Here is a 25,070-nt window from a genome sequence, read left to right as displayed (position 1 = left end):
CTGCAAAATTTGACGGGGGAATTTGGGGGGAAAAGGAAAATTTTGTAAGTATTTTTTCTTAGGATTTTTTTGCCAATTTGGTGTCACTAACTCCCTTCCACGGATGACGGACTCACCTCGATATGATTATTCCGATTGTAGTGCAGGTTGAGAACGCGGTAGATTTCGCTGTCGTTGCCCACGTGGATATCGTCCACGTTCTTCATGCCTTCGCTGACCGACTGGCGGGCGTACTTCTCCATCTGAATGTAGTAGAATTCCCTGTTGTTTTGAAGAAGAAATGATGTTGTTATTAGCAAAAATAAATAAAATTAACCATTTTAATTTGGGTAACTTTGAGAGTCAAGTGACCAATCCCACAACACAGTGTACAACAAATGTCATTTGGATAAACGTAATGGGCGTAACGGTTGAAAGTGACTTAGCTTAAGGAGGTATTAGACTATGGTAAACAAACAAATTCGCACTTTTTGTGTTTGACAGTTTACCAAACTCGCAAATTTCGCAGGTTTCTCGTATTCAAAACACAAACAAATTTACTTGTAGGAAGACTAACCAAACACCTGACTCCGGAATCAGATTTTCTAATAAAATTTTGAATTCTCTGCAACGTTGAGCTTCGTTCTTCAAGTATTACTACAAAATCCAACGGTCATTTCTCCGAAGTTTCTTTTCTCACATTCACCTTTCAAACACGATCAAATCAACGCAAGTGTGACTTTTCCAACCGTCAAATCTTCTTGGCGCGCACTTTTTTCCCACAATGATTGTACGCCTTATGGTTACGCACAAGACGTCTGTCGCCCCGAGAATCAAGATTGTTCCTTGCAAGAACTCAGCTGGAACGCGCACCGGTCGTTCCCCCTGCGCTCTTTCATAAGGTACGAGGGCATTTAAATTGCCGGCGATGGCCAAAGAAATGGGGTGAGAACCGGTGCAATATGTGGCTTATTGGCAGCGTCAATTTGAACCGAATAGTAATAAAGAAAAAAAAAAGTGGAGGGAACCAAAAAGTTCGTTAGCACTTCTGTCCCATTCTCGGGGTACTTCTTGGGAAGAAATGCTTCCTTGAACTTGAAGTTGGTTGGTGAGATATGCGTTTGGACATTAATTGTCGTTGTCGGGGAAAAGGGGAAAAATTTGCGCTTCGCTGATTTTGACCGTTGCACGATTTGAAAACGGTGAAATGTTTCACGGCCGGTTGAAATGTTGCAGGGCTGTCGCGAAGAAGGCGGAGATGGAGCGGAAGCAAATTTCGCGAAAATTGGGGTGGGGAGGGCGGTCACGTGTAACCATCCCCCTCTCCTACTACCTCCTCAAGAGTAACATGAAAAACGACATTATCTCACATAATGTGCAATGAATAACGAGAAAACAAAGCACGACAGCTCGTTCTCTCTATGCTGGTTGGCGTCGTGTCATCCTGGCGGATGAGTTGTAAGGGGGGGCTAGGATATGACACGTGAGGACAAAAAAGTGTGCAAACATTTAGCTCCCTTTGGAATGAGCAAAAAATCAGCTTCATCCCCGACTATAGTGGAAAGGATAAGTGATACTCTGGGGGGCTCGTAACAGAGATATGTGAACGTGAATGGTTTGACAGTTGGGCCTCACTTGCTCACAAAATTAGGAGCTGCGTCCATTGCTCTGTGGCAGCATCACACGTAAGCTCCACATGCACCATTGTCAACTCACAGAGGCTTGTCGTAATTGTGCAAACAATTACTCCCTGATTAGCGGCAGCGATTATGACGAATAGATTCCTCCCCTTAGCGCCAACTGAACGTGGCTAACCGAAACTTTAAGTAAATTTCGCCGCCCCACCCGAAACAATTGAAGGTGCCCCAACTGTCAAGTGGCCATTTCCGTGAAGGTGGCTCGTCGCGTCACAAGCCAACACCAAGGAGGGGGCACCCAAGGTGTTGGCCAAAGACTAACCGGCGAAACTCTTCAGAGGCTGGATGTGTGGGGCCTCGCGTGAGTGCACTTATTTCACACTTTGCTGCCGTCAAGTGTCGTTGCCGGCGCGCGAGTTGTTTGCCTTGTCGGAGCTGGAGCTGCTGGCCTGCGGTTTTCAGGCTTAGGAGGTGTTGAAAGATGCCTCGCGTGGGTGTTTGCGACACGTGATGCAGGTGCAGGATGCATCTGGGTGCATACAGCTAGGCGCGACACAAGTGCCCACTAGTGCAAGTCAGTTGAAGCAGCTCGTTGCAGGGCAGAATGGCGCACGGAAAGAAATCTGCGACATTTCAAGTCAAAATTCAAAAAGTTATTTAATTACTGATGAAATTTAAAGGATTCAAGTTACATCGTGATATACGCACGCCTTCAAGTTCAAAAGGGTTCATTGTAACTTTCCATACAATTTGTTTCATTCAACTGAGCATATTCCTGAAAATTTCACTTTTTATTAAAACAATCTTATTGCGTTCTTTTTCAAAACCGATTGTTTTCCGTGTCCCACGCCGTAGATCCTAACAATTTAATTGCGATGTAATTATCGCTTGGGTGGTAGTGTGGAGTGTCGACGACGACGACGACAAGTGGGTGTCGGTCGGAACTCCTTTGCTGGTGGAGGAGCCAGGGCTAATTAGGGAATCAAGTCCTGCGTCCTGGCAACTTTACGCGCGAAACCATAATGTTCCAATAACGACTTCTTCCTCGAAGAAGCGGGAAATCGGGAAAAAGGGGCGCCAAAGGGACAGCTGCAGTGAGTCTGTTTTTTTTTTGCTTGCCCAAACAAAAGTCCTTGCCATGCGGGTCTACGGCCAGGTAAGGTTTCGGAAATCTTCAAGACGCAAGCTGCATCTGCCACCTTTTTTCTTCCAAGACGTTTTGGGCATTTCTTGGCCTTTGTCGTCGGAACCCCTCGTTGTTTAGGGATGCGGCAGCAGGGGTTGGCACAAGGTAAGTAACTTATGATTTCTTCCCATCCCTTTTCCGTTGGGATTTGTGCGTGTGATTTTTTTCGCTGCAAGAAATCTTGAAGGGGTGATTTACCCGCCAAATTAAGACTCTGAAAAGGCTGGGAAGATTTGTGGAATCTCGTAGCAAACCGATTAGATCGTTATCATTGGGTTTGAAATCGGTGCTGATGACCTGGCGAAAACTCAAGCAAAGAGTTACTTCGAAGTATTCGGGGGAGGTTGACCTTGATGGACGCAACAGGACTTCAACAACCCTTTTCATAAACCGAGAGTTTCGAACTCATTTCCGCTTTCAAACTCTTTTAATTTTTAATTTCGCTAACTACTTGAGCGACCACCCTCAAACCTCCCCCTTTTTCGTGAATCAACATAAAAGAAAACGACTGTCGATTCTGGAATACATCTGTGGCAAAAAGGGGTTAAATCCCGATTCCACAAAGGCACCACTGGGACGATTTTTTGCGACTGTCTTTGGGGAGACGTGGACAGCCCTGAGGCGCCACCAAACTCAGCTGTAAGCTTTTTGTTGCCCCGATGAGGTGCAACCTTGCAAAAATTAAGAACCACCTCAACGGGGTGGATTTTTCGTGTGATGAATGAGTTTTCTTCCAGAAAGAACGCTGAAAGGGCGAATGGCGGTGCGACTTGGTGCTAATTAGTGGAATTACATTAATTAGGCATTTTTTTAATTAAGTTGGAGCAAACTTGGGTGGCGTGATTTGACTGTTTTTTTCTTATGTGGAACGGCTCACTTGTTGAAGTTTTCAGTTGAGATTGCATTTTGGAGGGTACTTAACGGTGCGTTTTCTTACATATCACATAAATGTTGCAGTTAAAAATGTCTAGCTTAATTTCAACAATATGGCACATTGGGCACAAATGGGCACAACGGGACACATTGAGCGCAAATGTGTAAAAACTTCACTATAGTACAAAGTGCACAACTTAAAAAAAATAAAAAAATTGCGCAACAGGGCACAAAAGCGCACCTTTTTGTGGACGGTTTTCAATATAACTGTTCTGATCATTTTCTAAAATGTATTTTTTCTGCTACGGAAAATAGCATTATTTACAAACCTAAGAAACCATACAGGGCACTTGAAAATTTCTTCAAAATTGCAATTTTTGTTTAAACAAAGCCATGAAGGACACAACGGGGCTCAACGTGACTCCACTTTGCACATACTTCTATAATTGCGCGTCATTTTCTTAAGTGGCACAAAATGGGCACAGTCATGAAAGTTAGAGCATATTTGCACAAAAGTACAATGTTATGATTAATGATGTCTAAACTGACAATCAGAAATGTATGTTAGTATTTAACCAATTCATAAAACTCGCAAAAAATCGAAAAAAAAAATCTATTTTTCAATCGACAGCCTCAACAACCGTTGAAACTGCTCAAATATTTTCGAGCTTATCCGGTGCAAAAATAACCGATTCCCCCTTAAAATCCGATCTTAAAGCATCTTCTAATTCCAATTTCGCTCTGCCAATGAGCCGAAAGAAATGACAATAATCCGATAACCGCAGACTTGCTGCTGCTGCTGCTGCTGGAACCTGCCAGAAGTGGATTTCTTCTGGGGGTAGATTTATGCGTTTGCCGAAGAAACGGACAGGTTCGGATAATAGCGTTAAGCTGTTTGGGGTGTTTTGAAAAAGACGAGCCGCCCAAGCCGGACTACTGACTGGGATGCCAGCATCTGCAATTATTTGTTTATTTTGCAGTTGGTTCGGGAGCGAGCGTGCACACACGTGTTTGTGTTTGTGTCCGGAATATTTGCTTTGCGAAAGTTTGCACTTCGAGAGCGACTCTGGCGGCGGTTGTGGGGGGATGGGGTTCGTGGCTTCTATTCCAGTCTCCGGCCGGGTCTCCCCGGAAACGCACTGGTGCCCGTGACTTGTGTGTGTGTGTGTGTGTGGTGGGCCTATCTCCGGCACATGCCCACACAATAGGCATTAAATTGCAATTGCACTTTATCGCACGGAATGCAAAAAGCCTGGGGTGGGGGGCACTCGAAAATTTTGTGCCCGGCACATAAGAGTGGGTCCCCCAAAAAACGCACCCCCGGTCCATGTGGTCTCGTATTCGGTGGCTCTCGGTATATAACACACAAACCGTTGCTCGTCCCACCCGGAGACCAGGTCCCGAATTAATCGTGCCTGGAACTCCGGATCTACGCTAGAAGGGTCGCGCGGGCACATGATTGAAGTGGACGGAGCCCTTCTCGTCCTGACCACTTCTAGGGCCGGAGACCAGTATTTGCCAAAGCTGACGTTCGGTTGGTGTGACAAAGCAGACATAATAACAAATGCTATTAATTCTAACCGAATATGGATGCAATTTATTTCTGAGCTTTCTGTGCGGGATGTCCCGGGATCCCGAACCATCCCGGTGGCTGCTCCGCACATTTTGGGCCACTCTTTTTTTTTTTGCGCCACTATTCCCACAGCTCGCGTCCTCCATGTCCAGCCCCCTTTCTGTCAACTTGGAGCTTCTCGATAAAGTTTTTTTTCGCGAAATGTCCCCACTCAAAGGCATCAAAAGGGATTTTGCGTCCGGACACTGCATCGACTCGACGCAAAAAAAGTGCACTCGCCATGGTGACCGACTATTCCGCGCTGGATCCCAACCCCCCCTCTGGGGTGGTGACTATTCCGAGTTTTCCGCGAAAAACTCGCGCAAATCCGGCGCACTCAAACGCACACACACACACACATGATGAATGGAAAAATTTGCATGTGTGCTCGGGAAAAAATTGTTTCCACGGACGACAGGTTTTTATTTCGTCCTAGATGCACCACCAAAAAGTGCATGTGCAAGTTAACTAACATCGGGGAACGTGTCCGAAACGAGATGGGAATCTGCCCGGGCAGTGTCCACCTCCCCCCCTGGAGGGCGAGAGAGATAGAGTGCCCGTGGACATGGCTCCGATGGCCGGGATAGGCTTTGCATATTAGATTTTTTGGCGATTTTTGCGCTGCCAAATCGATTCGACAGAGCTGTGCCGGTCTAATCTGGCCGCACACACTGCACTGGTGCACTTTTTGGTGCAGTCAAGTCAGGGGTGCTCGACTTTTACGCGGTTTTGTGCAAAAGGGCACAAATTTCTAGAAAAAGCTAATTTGAACAAAACTTGGAACAAATGTGCCCAAATCGTTACAAAAAAGCACAACTTGGCATAAACTTCTTAAACTAAAATCTTTTTTTTTTATAAAATGGCACAAGCTTTACAATAAAGCACATCAGGGCACAAAGGGGCACAACTAAGTCCAGCTAAGCACAAACTTGCCTAAACGTCAAAAATAGTGTTCAACGCTTGTTGTGATCTGTTTTGATACAATTGACTACAAACAACATGGAGCCTTTTTGCTTGACAATCCCTGATTTACCCAAACCCCAAACAACACTAGCCTCCAGGCCAAACGGTATCGGCATAATTTATAACCCGACAATATCACAGCCGCAAACCTCATTCTTGGGCCGACCGTTCCGGCCTGGGTTGCACAGATGTGGCGCTGGTACAGCTTCGATACCCCCAGGATGGACACGGGGTTTGGCGAAGAAAATTATGTCCTGCCGAGCTTCCCCCGTCCCCCTTTTGGACCAGAAGAATGACAATGTCCCATTCACACACGCGTTTAAAAAAGAAACCCGCAAAGTAAATTTGCATTCGATCAATTACCACCCAGAGTACCGGAGATGAAGTCATCCGTCACATAGCTTAGTCGCACGGCACCGCAGAGTCTGTTTAACTAGTCGATTGTGTTTGATTTCGATTTTCAATGGTTGAAACCGCGCGGTGTTGCGGAATTTCCCGGGAGGACGCGCGTTCTGGTCCGGCGAGCACATTAAAAATTAAACAACTGTGTGCTCTATCTCTGTCTACGTGTAGTTCCAATGGGTGTTTGCGCTGGGTATGTTTGCTTCCATGACAGTGGTTGGAATGAAAAGTTTGGATTTGGTCAAATTTGGTTGGTGGAAAGTGTTGATCTAGACTATTGATTGCTGTGCTAACCGGTTATTGTTTAACAAGTAAAGTGCATTTTTGTGAGTTTAATGTTGATCGAAAATTCCTGCCAAAATTTAGCAACGTGGCACAAATTACCAAAATTCAACCTTAATGGTCACAAATGTCTAAAAAGGTCATGATTTTGTACATATTTTTTCTGGTAGAGCCCAACGGAGAAAAAAAGGGCACAACTTGTATAAATGGGCATTCCTGAGCAAAACTTTGCTTAAGCTTGCCCAAACTCTCGAAAATGAACGGGAAGAAGAGCTTGTGCCCATTTTCTTGTTTGATAGGCACAAATACATAGTTTAAAAAATTGGGCAAATGTTTACTGCAATAACGATTGATACCAAACATCAAGTCAAAAAGGAGTCCCATCTCATGTACCTTAAACCGGGGTTACTTTGATAGGATTTCAATTTGTTTTTGAAATATTTTCCAACAGGTAAGGTTTTTCTCAAGATTATTATTTTTAAAACATGTACTGGGGTAGGCCACACAAAGTCCATGCACTATTTTGGAAAAAAAGTGTTTTCAATAGTGTTTAGAAAAAAAGTTACGTTAAAAATTCTTAATTTAAATTCCGGGGTGACTTTGATAGTCATAGTCTTCTTGTTAAAATCATATTTAAGATGTTCAAACTTTATTTGTACGTTAAATGTACCATCACTAAAGTAGCTGATATAGTTTTTAAGGAAAAAAAATCAATATTTATATTTAGTTAACTAAGTTTATAAGCTTTTTATCAAAATACTAATAAATTTTACATAAAAATGTTGAAAAGTAGGAATTTTGCCTGAAATTTGTTAAAACTAGTTTTGTTAATAAAATTATCGATTTATATTGCATTTTAAACTAAATACAAAGCACGAATCACAAGTTTTCACATTTTGTATGAAATTTGTTCAACTGAAATTGCCTATAAATTTGGATATTTTATTTAATTGTGTTTCAAGGACACATAATTTTTATTATTTACAAACTTATTTAACATTCTCCTAGTGGAAAATTGTCCTAAGAACCCGAAAATGCATTCCGTTTTCCGATTCAAAATCATGTTCATTGAGAAAATCATGACACTTTGAGAAGTTGTAAATAATGACTTTCATCAACATTTTCTCAATTATAGTTAACTAACTTTTTAAACATTTCAAAATTTTATGCAAAGTTCTTCTTGAGGTACTTTGAACACTTCTCTACCACGGTCAGTATGATTCTGAACCATTCCGTACGTATTTTAATTGTACTCTTCATTTTGCAGAAAAATCGCAAACCTATCAAAGTCACCCCGGCTATCAAAGTCACCCCGTTTTACGGTATATCCACAACTTTCAAAAATGAACGTGAAGACGAGCGAGTTATTAGACAACTATTTCGTTCTAAAACTAGTTGAAGTTTATGCTCACAAGTCGCTTCAACCGTATTGCAATCAATAATCAATTCCGCTTCCGGCTTAGCAAAAAGATTAAAAACTCATTCCAGTGCGCCCAAACTCGTTGATTGGCCACTAGCTCGGTGCTCCTCCCAAAACCCCCCAGGACTGACCGATGATTCCCGCGAAATTTTCAAAAAAAGCAAATCCGCGACCCACGGGTTGATTGAGTTAGGCAGCCAAATCCTCTTAATTATCGCTAAATTATTAACCCAGCGGAGCGCGTTCCGCACCGGGAATCGGACCCCACGACAATCAATCACAATTCCCCCTGCTCGTATACTTCCGGTCGGTGCAGCCGGACTCGTTCCCACACCGGTGTGTTTTGATTGATAACTATATGCATATTTCAATTTAATTAATCGACATTTGAGGGCAGCGAGATTTTCTCCACGAAACTGTCTGGAAGCGAGTGTTACCAATGTCGATCATCAAATCATGAATTTGCATCAACACATAAAACAAAGCAAAAAATGGGCACAATTCGTGTAAATGGACACAAATTTGTTTAAATGTTCACAACTTTCCACAAATTCAAACGGTCATAATTTTTAAAAATTGGCACAACGTTGTTAAAAGGGACACACATTTGTACAATTTAGATAAGTTGGGACACAAACTATAAAAATTTCGTAAAAGTGTTGAAAAATTTGGATAATTGTCACAGTTATCAGTTACAACCCTGTCATCGATTCAGCACATGCCGGTAAAAAAGGCGCCACTCACCTGAAGTTGGAGAACCACTTGACCAGCTGGGCGGTGTTGTTCTTGTTGAACTTGATGTCCGGGAAGTACATCTTGAGGACGGCCGAGCTGGGGTACCGCACCCAGAAGAACATCAGCTTCGCCTTGCGCAGGTGCATCGGGGTCAATGTTGACGAGTGCTCCGGAGTCAAGGAAAATCTGTGTGTGTTCGAGTATGGATGGGGGTTTTTGGGGTTTTAGAGTGAATCACATTTTTTTTTTATGATGGGGGCATAAATCATTCCAGTTATATTTGCAAATATTGGCCAGTCTAGCCCGGCGTGGATCAATCCAAGTTGAAAAGAAATCGAAGCTTGCTAGCCGACACTTGCGGGGTTTCGGTGAAGCATTCCGAGCTAATCTTGTTGTTTTCAGTTTTCAGCAATTAGAGCTTTTTTTTCCTTCTGAGGAGCAGGGGAAACTATAAAAGTGGTTCGATTGCCTTCGAGGCAAAGAATTGGCGTGGCAAAAAAATACCGTTCGATAAATCTGATTAAGGAACGGCCAGTCAGTCGGGTAAAAGGAGAAGGATAATGCTTTTAATTTATTTATACGTTGGAATTGTGTGAAATGACTAGCGTAGACTGATGGAAGCTAGCTCGGAAGGTAAAATCTTGGTAAAAACTGAAGACATGACAAGAGGCTTCGTTTCTCACGATAGTTTCGAGTGTTCTATCGTCTGTCAATAATTGTTTCAACACTTCACCCTCCTTTCAGTGCAAGTATGGAATGAAAGCATGAAAAACTCTATTTCAAAGACACCGGAAAAATAATGGTGCTCGGATGTCGAACAAAAAAACCAAGTCAGATGCAAATAGTAATTAAAATGAAATTACCCTGAAAGTATAAGAAATTTGTACGCAAAACAAAAAAAAAACAGAACGAAACTTGCTTTGAAAAGGATATAGTAGGCTCCATGCCGTTGTAGCTGAGTTCGGCCGAGTTGCAGTCCGAGTTCCGGTCGTTGACGTCCATGGACGCCCGGATGTGGCCGTAGTCGGGCGAGTTGCCGTGGTGGGCTGCTGCCAGCAGTGCGGGGTGCAGCATCGTAGGCGGGTGGGGCAGCGGAGGCGAATCTCGAGGGTCCATCATGCCGTTGATGCCGGGCGGGCTCGAGGACACCTTCATGTGGTGGAACTGGGAAGGCTGCGGTCCATGCGGACCACTGTGAGGGGGGCCGTGCGGGTTAAAGAAGGGGCTGTACGGTGAGAAGACTTGCGACTCGTGCAGCGAGGGGTTTGGTATCGCGACCGACGTCGGCAACGACACGGGCAACATTGACGGGGGTGGAGGGTGGAACGAACCACGTGGAGAGGGACTCTCGGTTGGGGTGCTCGCTTGCACACTCGGTGGTTGGCTGTTGAATTGCTGCTGCTGCTGCTGTTGCTGCTGCTGTTGTTGTTGTTGTTGCTGCTGCTGCTGCTGTTGTTGTTGGTTGTTGTTCTTGCTGTTGATGTTGTTATTGTTGTTATTGTTACCGCTGTTGCTGTTGTTGCTGTTCAGGTTGCTGCTGTTGCTCATGTTGCTACCTTGGTTGCTGTTGTTCTGGTCCAGTTGGATCGGATTGGCGGAAGGAATGATTCCGTCCTGGGCCAGAATCCTACTCACGGTTCGTGGCGTAATTCGGGTATCCGTTACCTTATGGCGCTTCTTCTTGGGCGTCACAACCAGGCTCAGAGCTTCGGCCTGTTCGGGGTTTTCGCGGGGTTCTGGCATGCAGAAAGGATTCACCTGGTTCGTGCCAAGCGCACTCATCGAGTTGTACAGCGCTGCGGCGGCCACCGGGTTGATGTTCTGCGGAGGCTTCGGCTGTTGGAACATAGCTGTAGAGGGAGAAGGTCGAACATGAGGTGGCATATTCATCTGGTTCATGTTATTCATATTCTTGGGATCGTGCTGGGGCGCGTTGTTCACGTGCATCGGCATTCCCATGGGTGGAAACGCGGTGCCGTTCAACCGTGGCCCGTTACCCTGCTGACCGGCGATCATCGGGTTCCCAGCTGGAGACTGGTTCACCACGTTCGGGTTGGGAGCACTGTTAAGACTAGAATTAAGCATTGGTCCATTACCTGACTGACTGCTACCGCTGCCGACTGGTCCTCGATCCGCCGTAACCTTTGTCCGCGGGGACTTAGACCGATCCAACAACTGAGACGCCATCAACAGGTCCTTGTTCAACTGTTCGGCCGCTGCTGCCGCCGCTTCCGATTGCTTGCCCAGGAATCTTCGCTGGTGCACGAACCTCGTCACGATCGAGTCGACCAAACTCGACAGCGAGGCAGTGATTTCCGTCTTCAACACATCGGCCAGGCCTTCCAGGTCTTGGCCGGACATGGGCACCACCGAGTTGGAACTCGATCGCATCATGTTCAACCGACTCGTCAAATCCGATGGGATCGTAGAACCCTTGGGAATTTGGGGCAGGTGAGGCAACTGGGGCATTTGTGGCGCCTGAATGTGACCTTGCTGACCACCTTGCTGCTGCTGCTGCTGTTGTTGTTGCTGTTGCTGCATTTGCATTTGCTGCTGCTGATTTTGCTGTTGCTGCTGCGGTGGAGATTGCAGTTGCGGTTGAGAGGATTGGTTTTGCTGCTGAACCTGCTGTTGCATCATTTGCTGGTTGCTGTTTTGCATGCTTCTTTCCTGCTGCTGCTGCTGTTGTTGCTGCTGCTGCATCGCTTGCTGCTGTAGCATTTGCTGGTTGGTGTTTGCCAAGTTTCGTTCCTGCTGTTCAGCAACTTCTTTCACCATCCGCGCTTCCTGTTCCATGAACAGTTTTTGGTACATGGCGGCATTACTCATTTGGTTGTGCTGATTCATACCTTCGTGAGGCAATCCAGCCGCTTGTTGTTGCATGTGCTGCAGGAAGAGATGCGTTCCGTTGAAACCAGCCTGCAGGTGAGGATGCGAAGGCAGTTGGCTGTGGATCTTGGCCGACATCATTTTGCTCATCATCTGCAGCATGCTGGAAGCGTCCGCGTTCTTACCGACGTCCTTCACCGGCGTCGATGCCGGCGAGCTTTGTATCAGGGACTTGTCCGGCGTCAGGTCTGGATTCGAGTCGTCCTCCATGATATCACTGACGCTGTCGTCCACCTCCTGGGTATCGGACTGCTGTTCCATTCGCGAACATAATTGCACATATTTTTGCTGCATCTCGGCCAGTTGTTCCTGCATCGATCGCAGCTGGGACTTAAGTACGTCCTTCTCAACACGCTTCTGGTGGAGATGTGGAGTGACCTCCATCTCATCATCGTCATCGTCTGGTTCGGTGCTAGCACCCAGCATAAAGTTTTGCAGCGTAAGGCCCAGATTTAATCCAGCTGCGGCTGCAGCAGCGTACCGCTCGGCGGCGCTGTTGTCGTGTTGTTGCGGGTGGTATAGCTTCCGTTTCTTACATCCGTTCACTTGGCCCGACTGCGATGACATCAACGCCGGGCTGGCCCGCATAGAAGACACAATGTTCTCCACCCGAGCCCGTTTCAACGTGAGCGATTCGGTATCGTTCTTGCTGGTGATGGGACTTGGCGTCCGATCGTCCCGATCTTTATCCTCCAGACACTCGTCAATGTCCAGCTCCTGCTTGGTAATTATCACTCCATTGCTGCCAGAGGCAGGTGACGGCATGGTCTCATCGGCTTCATCCGGAAGGGAGGCCACCAGCTCGTCGATCACATCACTCTTTTCTTGCTTCGGGTTTATGCTCGAGCATCGACCACCGGTGGAGTTGGCGTTGAGGCCAACTCCGTTCAGTAGCCGCTCGGTATGGGCCAGCTCCGAGGCTAGCAAATCATCACAATTGCTGTTGTTCGAGTCTAGGGAAATTTTCCTATTGGGTTGGTGACTGTTGTTGTCATTGCTATTGGTTTGATTATTGGTCGCACTGTTGTTGTTTTTCTGATTCACTTTGGTTGAAGCACTGTTGTTGTTATTAGCACCTAGATCACTAGAGTCACTAATATCACCACCGTTCATCACTGTGTCACATTTGGTAATGTCGTATATGTTATTGTTCTTGCTGATCACGTTGTTGTTGTCGGGCGATATCCGGTCGCCGAGCGCGCTGCTTTGGTTGCTCACCGTTCGCAGCTCGTGATCGAGGGCCATCAGCTCCTTCTTGCCCTGCAGGATATTGCGCAACATGTGATGCGCCAGATCGTTGGGCTGCGGTGTTCTAGAACCACCGTCAAGGTCTATAACACCACTGCTGCTGTTACTGTTACTGTTGTTATTGTTGTTACCGCCACTGTTGGCGGCGTTGGCCAACATGTTCTGACTGTTACTGTTTCTCCGTCCCATCATGCCAGATCCATCTGACGTGGGCGAGTTGTTATTGTTACTGTTCGAGTTGTTATTGTTGTTCGTACTGCTGTTGTTGTTGTTGTTCAGATTCGTCGTACTCTCAAATCCATGCTTACTCGTTGGGGTATTATTGCTGTCCGCTGCGTTAGCTGCCTCGATCGACGATAGCATGATACTGTCCGGATCGTTGGCGTCCTGTGCTTGCTTCACTTGTCTACCCAACAGCTCGTTTAGCATCTTGTTGGCTGGCCCGTATCCACTGGGACCAAACAGTCCACCGAAATGCTGCTGGCTTTGGCTAAAAATAGCCCCGTATAGACCGCCGCTCATCAAGGACGGTCTTGAACTGAAGTTCGGTATCGAAGAATAACTATTTCTTGGCTCTCCCGCGTCTACGCGCTGTCTGGCTCGTTTGTTTTTCTTTAGCAACTTATCGACGTACAAACCGAAAGAATCACTGTCCTCCTCTGATGACATCATAAGAGGCAAACAGCGTTATTGGCCAACGGACCAGCGCACGGTGGGAGAAACTCTCCCCTCCACTCCACGTTGTTGCTTGTGCTTGTGCCCGATCGTGTTGGTATTGTTGCTGCTGGCCTACGTTACGAGTCTTCTTACTACAACAGGAGCACCAAGAATCACGTTGGCGGTACATACGAAGACTTGAGCGTTGACTATTGCGACTAAAACGACGACTGCTGCTGACGACGACGACGACGTCCCCTTCCAACGATTCCGAACAATACCCCTCTCTTAACCCGGCCTTAGGATTCCCCTTCCATCGCATGGACCTGGAAAAAGAAACAGCACAACGCCAGCCACGGGTGTTGGATGAAAGAGAGAAAAAGAAAAAAGAGAACGCAGCGTGGCGTAAAGAACACGAGTTAATAAGAGAGGAGAAAAAAACTTTGCTGCCGGTACGGACGGCAGAGAGGGACGGTGGTATTAGCGCCTCAACGTGGCCGGGTTTAGGCCAAACAGAGAAGGAAACAAAGATTGACACCGGACGGAGGGGAGGCAGCTGAATATCTTTTCGCGCTTTGAACATTTGTGTGGATTTCTTGGTAGTGGTGGTGGGCTTTGCGGAGGAGAGTGTCACAACGACAAGCACGGACTGAGGAGGAGAACGAGCACGCGAGATCTTTCGTGCGGTATTGTTTTCGTTGAGGGAAAAGTTAAAAATGCCACGGGGCATTGCGGTGGGAGTTCCTAGGCAGTCCAAGTTTTTTGCCTGTCGGGTTCGTCCTGGTCGGTGGTTTGCAGTTTCTTTACGAAGGTATGCTGGGTGGTAGGGTTGTTGTGAGTACTTTTCAAAACATAATTTGTTTGTTTACACAAGTTTGACAGAAGCATCCAAGCTTTAGGTGAAAAACTGTTTGTAAAATATCTGTATGTTGAAGAACCACCCTAGTTCAAATTTGTACCTTCCAAATTCTTACAAAGTTGTGTGCGAGAATTCCCCTCACATTTTGATTCATGTCGAAGGAGAAGCTCATGTTTAAGCCAGAGTGCAGCACTGATCCTGCCTTCGCGTAAGTAAGAAAGGTAACGGGCCATAAATTAACGATGCACACCTGGAGTCAAGCGGCGTGCCGTCCGGGCAAGGAACGGCGTCTCCTGATGGTACACTTTTTATGTTCGTAGTCCTGCTGCTACGAACGTTTGATTCATATAGAGAAAGAGAGAAGGGAAAGGTAGAAAGGCATGTTACGATGCAGCCAGAATGAATGCATTCAAGATAGAGGTGTACGATATGGGTTTGGGAAGGGGTCCATTAGAGAAGTCAGCTGTTCGAGTTGTCGTTTGCAAACAGGAACAGTGGAAGATGAGGAAGAAGATTTAGTAGAAAAAAAAGCCTCAACGAGGTCGTTTGGTTTCTATTTTTGGACGTTTGCCAAAGTCGTCGGGCCAATATCCGGAAGGAGTAAATTAATTAAGGCGCCCAGAATCTCGCAGATGATGACGAGATCAAGCATTTCGCGCGGCCAAGGTCCGCCTCACACATAAATATCAATTGAAGTCGGTCTTAATTACACGCGCAGAGTGTCTTGGCGCTAGAGTAGGATACTGGTTTCGTCAGAAACTATAAAAACAAACAAATCCAATTCCACCCTCTCAATTAGATTGAAGTGTGAATCATCACACCATGCTTCCTTTGACGATTCTGTGAGTGTTTACCCCCCTGACGAGCAAGATCTTGCGACTCACGCTTAATTGGATAATAAAAAAGTTTCGCATCACGTCCACTTTGGTCGCCGCAAGAAAATTTATTTGCGTACGACGACGACGACATCATCGTCAGTTCAGTTTAGCGCTGCACAGTCAATTGGTTTAAACGATATGGTGAGCTCCAAGACCTTTAACGGCTCCAATTGAAGGAGGAGGATTTGCTTCGCACGCTTTCGTGCCAAGAAATGCAACCATCAACGGTTTTGTTGGGGGGGGGGGGACAAAACGGGGCATCCTTCAAGAAGGAAGCGGTCAAAATTTATTTGAGACTGGGTCGTGAAGATCGGAGTGAGTGTAAATTAACTACTTGATATGAGATCATTTCCTTTCCGAAAGGAAGTGAGTCATAAAACGATTTGATACGTGATGTTGATACGTGAATTATGTGAGATTTGGAGACGAAAGAAACTTTATTTTTTGTTTGAGTATAAGGTTTGATGACTCAAGGTGATCAATCTTCATGTTTACAAGTCTACAAGTCTTCAAGTCTAAAAGTCTACAAGTTCTCAAGTCCTCAAGTCCTCAAGTCCTCAAGTCTACAAGTCTACAAGTCTACAAGTCTACAAGTCTACATGTCTACAAGTCTACAAGTCTACAAGTCTACAAGTCTACAAGTCTACAAGTCTACAAGTCTACAAGTCTACAAGTCTACAAGTCTACAAGTCTACAAGTCTACAAGTCTACAAGTCTACAAGTCTACAAGTCTACAAGTCTACAAGTCTACAAGACAAGAACTTGAAGTAAAAGATTTTAGTGGTCTAACTATCGAATCAGCTGCTACCCAAAAATTCCCGCACTTTTCTCCCCAAACTAAAACTCAAGCGTGTCGATCGTTTTTACCTGCATTTACTGTAAAATGAAATCTCAAGAAACGAAAGACATTCCAGGGATACGTCTTGTAAGACGTTTAAAGGTCCCCTCTCGTGTACGTTACCGGAGTGCAACTTCTCAAGCCTGACAAAAGAAATAAAAGGGTCGTTTTCTTACAAGTACAGACACAAACTCAGGGATCAGCTTAAATGCTCGTAATGTGTATCATTTTCCCAAGTCCACCTCTGGAAAGCCGTTTCTTATCGTCGAGGTTCCTCAGGTATCGCACCGAGAGGTGACATATGTGTACAATTCGGCCAACGTCTTGGCACCCGTGTTTACCGAGCGGAAACGACGTTGAGGGACTTTTAACAGCGCAATAATTGCCGGTTGGCTGGAAGTCTTAAAGGCGGACACGCGCGCGCGCGTGCTGCCTTCCAGATGTGGACGACCTTAGGTCCGTGGCGTAGATCGCTATCAGAGCAAGACGGTGCCCTTTAAATGTAACTTGTCGCAGTGATACCCGAGTTGTAACGGAAATTTGGGTGCCCCCTTTTGAGAATTTGGAAACTTCTCACAATTGAACGTTCGGTATGAGAATGGATCGCGAAAGAAGCTCATAAAAACGAAAAAAATCAAGTTACAGCGGTTAATCTGCTTCCTACACCCTTTAACTTACTCTACGAAAAAGGGGGAAGGATCGCTTGACCAATTTTAAACCAAAATAACAATGTAATAACAATAAACCCCTGACCCCCTGCCGTTGGACGGTCTAAGAAATTGAACCATTCAACAAAACTTTTGCGAGGCTTCACGCTGGCAGGTTCCCAGCGATCTTGAACCGTTTTGCGGTTTTTTGCCGGGGGAGACCGACAAAGGCATCAAGGCGACAAGTGCCCACGCGAACCCCAAGAACCCCAAAGATCCGCACGGAAGTGTTGATTAATATCAATTCCCGCTAGACCCTAGTGGCGGGCGGTTGTGGCCTGGAGATTTTAAAGTGATCCGTCCTCCTTGTACGGCGGTGGAGAAAAGAGGTTACCGAAAGCGAACCAATGGGACAATAACCGGGAAGAAGATCGTGTGAATTAAGGTTTGGTCCCCGGGCGGGACAAAGTGGGTACGGTACGGTCTCTTGATTCGAACTTCCTTTCCGGAGAGTGAGAAACACTTGTTGAAACGAAATCGCAGGGTTGGCTTTGATACTCACCCAGAACATTCGAGGGGTATGAAGTCTACAGAGTCTCCAAATCTAATGTTTTGAAGTCTACAGAGTTTTAAAGTCTTCAATTATGTGTTCTTCAAGTAGCACAGTTTTCAAACTCAAAAAGTATGTAAGTCTTAAACATTCGATTCTGAATCCAACCCTGGTGCCGTACAAAACCGCACCGATTTCATTCATGTGAGAACCCCCAAGCAAGAGTACCTACTACAAACAATAACGATTCAGCCACACATTACAGGATGTGTTTTTCTTGTCCTCATCGTTTATCCTTTTCTTCGCTGCACTGATCTCCCACGACCGATGCAACGCCGGCCAAAAGGGGTCAAAATTATGCTGGTGTATTAGCATAAATCATGCTTGCAGTGTGTGCGCAAGTACCCGCCCGTCGTCCGTCACACACAAATTAGTCGTTAAATGTCTTGGGTTTCCGTGTTTATCCAAACGGGACGCTTCCCAAGGGAGCTGTTTGTGATTGTGCACAAGGAAGTGCAGTTTTTTTAACTGCTGGTAGGAAACCCCTAAAACAACAACAAGACCCAAGTACAAAGCAAGTGCAATTAAGAAGTATGATTCAATTAGGGCCGATTTGGTTGGTTTTCGGCTCAATTGGCTTCCCTAAATTGATGCAAGTGAAATGGCCTTGAAGTGAACTTTTACGGAGTACTGTTGTTTTTGAATATGCTAATTAAGTCTCCAGAGGTTCAGCCGGATTGGATTGTTGGGCAACACATCGCGACAGAAAAAATAACGATAATTTTCTTGGACTTTTTGTGTCATTTACGGAAAGAACTTGGTCTTCCTGTATGTCCACGTTGTCTTCAAGTCTACGTTGTCTTTGAGCATGACGTTTACAGATCTACAAAGTTTCAAAATCTACACTGATTTCAAGACTGAACTTTATCCAAGTCAACACAGTCGTCAAATCTACAGTTTTCAAGACAACAGAGTTTGGTGTTTACAGGGTTCAAACTCTTCACAGTTCACAAGTCTACACAGTTTTCAAGTCTCTACAATCTACATCTCTCTAAGTCTACAAGTCTTTACAGTTTTATTGTCTAGTCTAAACTGTCTTCAGCTCTTCACAGTCTTCAAATGTACAGTTTTCAAGTCTACACAGATTTGTAGTTTACACGATTCTTATTCTAAAAGTCTACAAAGTTTTGAATTCTCCACAATCTATGTATCTCAAAGTATAAAAGTTATAACACTTTTAGACAGACTATACTGTTTCAATTTTTCTCATTCGTTCATTTCGTCATAGTTTTCAGGTCTACACAGTTTGTTTGTCTACTTAGATTGTAAATTCATGAAGTTTTAAGTCTACAATTCTGTGGTTTACAAATTTGTCACAAAAATCCCAAGTTCTTCAAAGTTGAGTTCGAAAATGTTTTTGGTTTTTGAAATGCCGTGTAATTGGATTAAACGACACTTAAACGACGTTCCCGCGAGCGCTATACGGCTACTTCCCATTCGGAAGCGGGAACCCGCCCGTAACTATCTTCCACGACAATTGCGCTGGCGCGGAGACAAGTCAGAAATTACTTCCACTTCCAATTGACCACAACAGCTGTAATACAAATAGTGTGACAGAACCCGCTCTAGCTCAACTCTTCCCAACGCTTATCACAGCCCCCGACAAGAGTAGTAAATGCATCGGCGTACCCAGCGCAAGTCATATTTCACTTGACGCACTTCAACTCTCCGGAGCCGGACCGCCGCGCATATCCATTCCCCGCATAGGAGGAGGAGGACCAGCGCGCACTGCTGATGGCAATCATGAGAATTGGCCGTTGTCCATCAATTGGACTTGGACGACGACAATTAGGGTCATCCCTAGCGCGGTCGGTCGGGGTGCGCTTTCTTGAATTAGAACTTCCGGCCGTTCTCCGGAGGAATTATCCCCGCACACCCTTCTCGGACGGAATCTTGTAGAAATTTGAATCCTTTCTGGGCGCTCAATTGCTGCTCAAATGACTCAACCGCATGAGTACGCGGCTGCGTTGATGGGAGTGGGAAAGATTGTATCATACGCTTTGCGCGGCTGTAATTAATGCAATTGTCGTCGGAGGAGAAATTTTGCGCGACATGAAGATGCAAATTCATCAATTAAAGGGGATATTAGCAGGGTGCGAGTTTAAGTGAGTGACTTGTTGGAGTTTTTGAATGAATCATTCAGAAAGAGTCAGCAAATTGAGCTGCTTTGCGACTCTTCAAATTAAATGTGTTGGTTTTTTGAGACTGCTATAGTCTTCAAGTCAACACAGTGTGCTTGTCTAAACAAAATTTCGGTCTACACAGACTTCAAGTCATCAACTCAACACAATCTTTAAGTCTACACACTGTTCAAATCTACACAATCTTTAAGCTTACATATTCTACACAATTTTCAAGTCTACTCAATCTTCAAGTCTACACAATCTTCAAATCAACAGTCTTCAAGTCTACACAATATTAAAGTCTACACAATCTTCAAGTCTATACAGTCATCAAGTCTACAAATTCTTGAAGTCTAAACAATCTTCAAGTCTACACAGTATTCAAGTCTACAGAATCTTCCAGTCTAAACAATCTTCAAATCTACACACTCTTCTAGTCTACACAATCTTCTAGTCTACACAGTCTACACAATTTTCAAGTCTACACAATCTTCCAGTCTATACAGTCTTCAAGTCTTCAAATTCTTGAAGTCCACATAATCTTCAAGTCACGTAGTCTTGAAGTCTTCAGTCGAGTCTTAAAGTGTTGAAGTCTCCATGTCACCGCCATCAAGCCGCGATCCCATACGTCACCCGCAAAGACGCTCATAACCTCAAATTTCCCACACTTTATTTATTCCCGCGATTTATTGATCTAATAACCCGTCGATGGAACAAAACACGCCAAAGATAGACATTTCCTTGAAGCTGACACTTCGTTCCCAAAAAACAAGAGCACCGTTCGCCGAAACCGCAAAACCGTTAACCAACGAGCAACCCACCCATGGTTCCAGTTTTCCATAATTATATGTAACACATATTTTCAGTTTGTGTTGAAGTCGATCAGAGAAACGAAAAAAAAGGACGACGACCAAAGTCGAACATTGGCATGCAACGTGTTTGGGAAACTGTTCAAGGAGTCATATGGCACCAGCTCCAGCTCGGTGGCGGCACCGACTTCAAGTGTGGCTCGAAACATTTCGAGAGCAGCACAATGACACATGAATATTTGATTCGCTGAAACCGCGAAACCGGGTTCCGGCCGAGCCGGAAATTCGGTCAATCCCTAAGTTGCGGGGTGGCACGACAGTGGGTAGGAGGAGCGGGCAAGAAAGTCATATCAACCGTTCGAAAAAAAAATAGTTTCAAAAGTCAAATTGTGGCGTGATAACAGCGACGCGACGTGTGGTGTGGCGAGGTCGTAAATAATCGAACAGGCCCGTTTGACGCCCCCTTCCCGTGCCGAGTTCGAGTTCTTTGGGCGGGTTATCGGCGTTGAAGTCGGAACCGTGCTAATGTGTGGTTATGGGTTAAGAAAGCTAGCGAAGAGAGAAGATAACGCGGAAGGATATTAATTACAGTAGATGATCTGGATGGTTTCGGTTTGCAAAGAAGAGCCATCTGGATTCTGTTTCATTGGAAAGCGGGTATTGATAATCAGGCGAGGTTTCAACTGTTTTGACAGTTGGAAACGCTGTTGCGTTGCCTTCTCAAATGGGTTAACATGAATATTTTAGGGGTTTGAAGTCTCACTTTAGGAGTTGACCTTAAGACGCTAGTGAACCCAAAAACTTGTGGATCTAATTACGTTTGCTGACCCAAGAAGACGCTTGTGGACGTAAGAAGCATACGTTCTTTGCGACACTTCATGACCGTTAAACGCTTGATGACCTTAGGACGCTTGCTAACCTTTAGACGACGATTGTGGATTTGAAGACCCTTGCGGAACTAAAGACGGTTATAACCTTTACTGTTCCAAGAAGACCCAAAAAGACGCTTGTGGTCCTAAGATGCTGAAAGTAAGACGCTTGATGATCTTAAGACGCCTGCGTATTGAAAGACACTTGATGAACTTTGGACGCTTGTGAATCTCAAAATGATTGTGGACGTTGAGCCATTTGCAGACAAAATGTTTTTTGCGATCCTGAAGACGATAATAATTATAAGACGCATGAAACCCTGAAAACGAATGCTTTCCTAAAGATGGTTGCAGATTTAAAATGAAGTTTCTGAACTCATGTCGCTGTGGATTTTGAAACGTTTGTAAACCCAAAAAGATGCTTGTGGACCTAAGATGATTACGGAATTTCAGACGCTTGTTGACCTTAAAAAGGTTGCGTATTTAAAGACTCATTCGAAATTTTAGACGATTGCGGCCTTTAAGACGCTTGTAGAACTCATAAAGCTAGTTGATCTAAAGACGCTTGTAGAACTCAAGACGCTAGTGGCCTTGAGGATTTAAAGACAATTAATGTTCTTAGAACGCTTGCGGACCATTAGACGATTGTGAACATTAAGACGATTGTGGATTTTAAAACGCTTGTGGACCTAAAGACGTTTACAACCCGAAGAGGCATGTAGGCTCAAGCGTCTTTTAGTTTACATGCGTCTTCAGGTTGTAAACGTCTTAAAGATGTTTGTAGACTCAAGAAGCAGCTTGTGAACTTGAAGACGCTGGCAGAACTCAAGACGCTAGTGGACCTAATGACATTTGTTGACCTCATGACGCTAGTTGAGCTAAAGACGATTGCAGACCAAAATACGCTTGTGATCCTAGATGTTTGCAGTCCTAAAAGTGCTTTGCAGACCAGAAGACGCTTGTGAACCTAAAGAAACTTGTGGACCTTTAGACGTTTGTGTACCTAACGAAGCTTGCAGACCTAAAGTTCTTGACTTTGAAGATCTGGAGACTTGTAGACTTTTCTAAGCTCAGACAGAAGACACGAAGATACGAACAGAAAAAATAGTCATCACATGTTTTTGCATTTTCAGTTCGTTTTAAAACATTCCAAGAATGCATTACCCTTCTCGTGCGCCAGGATGCTCCAAGTGTTTGCCCGTGTGCGTGACAAATCATACGTAGATGTAAAGCGGGAGTCTCCCTTTTCAGAAAACCTTTTTCTTGCCATTCCCATGCAATTTTTGGAGGATTTCCCCGCTCCTCACAAGATGTTGCCACATTTTCGCCAAACACCCCCTTCAAAAATTCAGAAATATGTATGTGCAAGGGAGAAGACCACGGTGATCCTTACAACTCTTTTACACGATACCCTTGCTTGAGATGGTACTCCTGGGCCACACCGCAGACAAAGCGTCGTAATCTTGCTCCGTCGCAGAAGAACGTCGGTCCCCTCGGAGAACCCCCTTTTGGTTCATTTTTTTTGGATCAGATTTTTTTTTCCTTCTTTGAATACGCTTCTGCTGGTACTTGTGCGTCTCGCGTTACTCCATCGCCGCTCTGCCTCACCTTGTTTCGAAAGGGTTTTGTCTTAATTTTCTTTATTGCCAACCAAATGAGGTCCGGAAGATGATGAGGGATGGCTGCGACGACGACGACGATTCCTGGGTGTTTATACGTGCCTCCCGGGCAAGTCCTGGATGTGGGATGTGCGGGAGGAAGTCACCCTAGCAGTTGTGTCTACGTAAACATTTCTTGCCGTTGTTCTGGAGGGCCGGATTCCTTTTTTTTCGACAATCAACGACAAGGAATACGTCCGAATAAAGAAAGGGTTGATTTTTTTTTGCGCACAGTCTAGAAGTGTTTCATCTTGTACTGCTGCTGTCGTTGCACTTGTGCAATACTCGCAAAATTGGGGGTTGAGATCTGGTGGCGAAGAAGAAGTGGGGGACCTCAAAAATCGATACTGCCCAAAAAGTTATTCCTTGATGGAGTGGAGTGCTCTCAACCCTTCCGAAAAAAATATACTCGGAATATCAGCAAGTTGGTTTTTTTCGAGTTGCACTTCCCTATCTTGGCCTCATTACTGGCAGGAGCAGTGGTACTGGGATTTGGTTATCAGCTGACGGGGACGGGGTGGTTTGAACGACATTCGGTCGACAGTGAGTGGCCGGGATGGGGTGGGTTAGGGAGGATCCGAAAATCTGCAAGTCGTGGAGGGCCTGCATCGCGCGGTTCAGAAGATGACAGCGGAGCTGGATTTGAAGTCCGGAATTTAAGGGGTTTGATGCAACAATGTTCGTTGAGCTGTGGTTGTTATTAGAGCTGTAGTTGTGAGACAGCCAGGCCTACCATGCACCGTTGCACGCTAACATGATTCTTTGAAAAATCCAAAATCTGTCAAAACTACATCCCTGCACTGATTAACATTCGTCTACATTGTCCGTCGGTGCCAAGTCGGTGCATTTTGCGCTGGGTACAGAGCGTCCCCGTGGGGTGGTGTCGCCTGCCAGTCAGGCTGACGCGCGACTCATCCGTCCTTCCGAAATAGACGTGGAAAAACCTGACATGACCGCGACACTCTTTAATAATGCAGATGTCGTTTCTCGCAAATTTGCAGCGCGGCCGACAAAAAAATAGTATTATATATTTCAAAATTGTGCAAATTGCACCGTCCTGCCAGGGATTTTTCGGGGTGACAGCAGCCAGCCCGACAGGACCGGCAGCGGATGGGATGGGACAGAAGTGGAAGGAAATCACGATGCATTTTCATATTTTTGCATTTGCCGCGCTGCACCCGGGACCAATGGATGACGCGAGTAATAATTTTTCGCGGCAAAACCATCGGCCATTGTTAGCGTCGTTTGGGGTTGTTGGGTGGGAATGTCAGTCAAGTCAGGTTACGAGGGCCCACGCCGGCTGTAAGATGGGTACTCCACTTTTCGGCGTGATATTTTTTCGCTGTCTGGTTCTTGGCGAAATTTGATGCAACGGCTCAGATTGTGTCACATTTTATCCATTTGTCATTTTAGTTACACTTTAATGATACAGTTCTACTTTAAAAGTTGAATTGTTGCATTTTTTTAAATACGATTCATAAAGTTCTAGATAAATCCTACTCCAAATAAAACGAACAAACCGGGGAAGTCCAGTCTAGTTAAAGTTTGACAAACTTCTCATCAATGAATACAATAAGTTTTTTTTTCAAAAAAGAATCATTAATCTAAATATTCTAATTATTCATAAATAGACATTGTGTAATAGACACAAGACACAATCTTGTGCTAAGATGCCAGATTTCCCATCGAAAATTGGGATTGTCCAATTTATCTGCAAAACGTTTGACGAATTTTTGATAAACATTTAATTAGTTGATAAAATCTTTAAAGTTTTTAGGAAATTTGGCTATACAAATTATTACTTTTAAGCAAATTTAATAAAAAGCATACAGTTTTGAAGTTTTTTTTTCTATTAAAATGTTTGCAATATTGGATATTCAAAATATTTTGAAATAA

At 44.9% G+C, this 25,070-nt stretch overlaps 1 protein-coding gene across 7 annotated transcripts in view; it reads right to left on the bottom strand.

Moving 5' to 3' along the window:
* The window catches only part of LOC6035513 (homeobox protein prospero), a 159,392-nt gene that overhangs the window by 33,702 nt on the left and 100,620 nt on the right, over positions 1 to 25,070 (bottom strand). For 4 of the 7 annotated variants that reach the window (XM_038249611.1, XM_038249607.1, XM_038249606.1 and 1 more), the window contains exons 3-5: positions 10,009 to 14,209; positions 9,099 to 9,275; positions 117 to 261 (exon numbers count right to left, since the gene is read on the bottom strand). In XM_038249611.1, the coding sequence (XP_038105539.1) occupies positions 117 to 261; positions 9,099 to 9,275; positions 10,009 to 13,898 (4,212 nt within the window). In that variant the 5' untranslated portion in view covers positions 13,899 to 14,209. The remainder of the gene's footprint in view (positions 1 to 116; positions 262 to 9,098; positions 9,276 to 10,008; positions 14,210 to 25,070) is intronic. The other 3 variants (XM_038249613.1, XM_038249614.1, XM_038249612.1) reach the window with 3 other exon arrangements.

The sequence above is a fragment of the Culex quinquefasciatus genome, chromosome 1, assembly GCF_015732765.1.
Source record: "Culex quinquefasciatus strain JHB chromosome 1, VPISU_Cqui_1.0_pri_paternal, whole genome shotgun sequence".
In the NCBI taxonomy this organism is placed as follows: domain Eukaryota; kingdom Metazoa; phylum Arthropoda; class Insecta; order Diptera; family Culicidae; genus Culex; species Culex quinquefasciatus.
The sequence above is the reverse complement of the archived record's forward strand: the minus strand, read 5'-3'. Positions and strand labels throughout refer to the sequence as shown.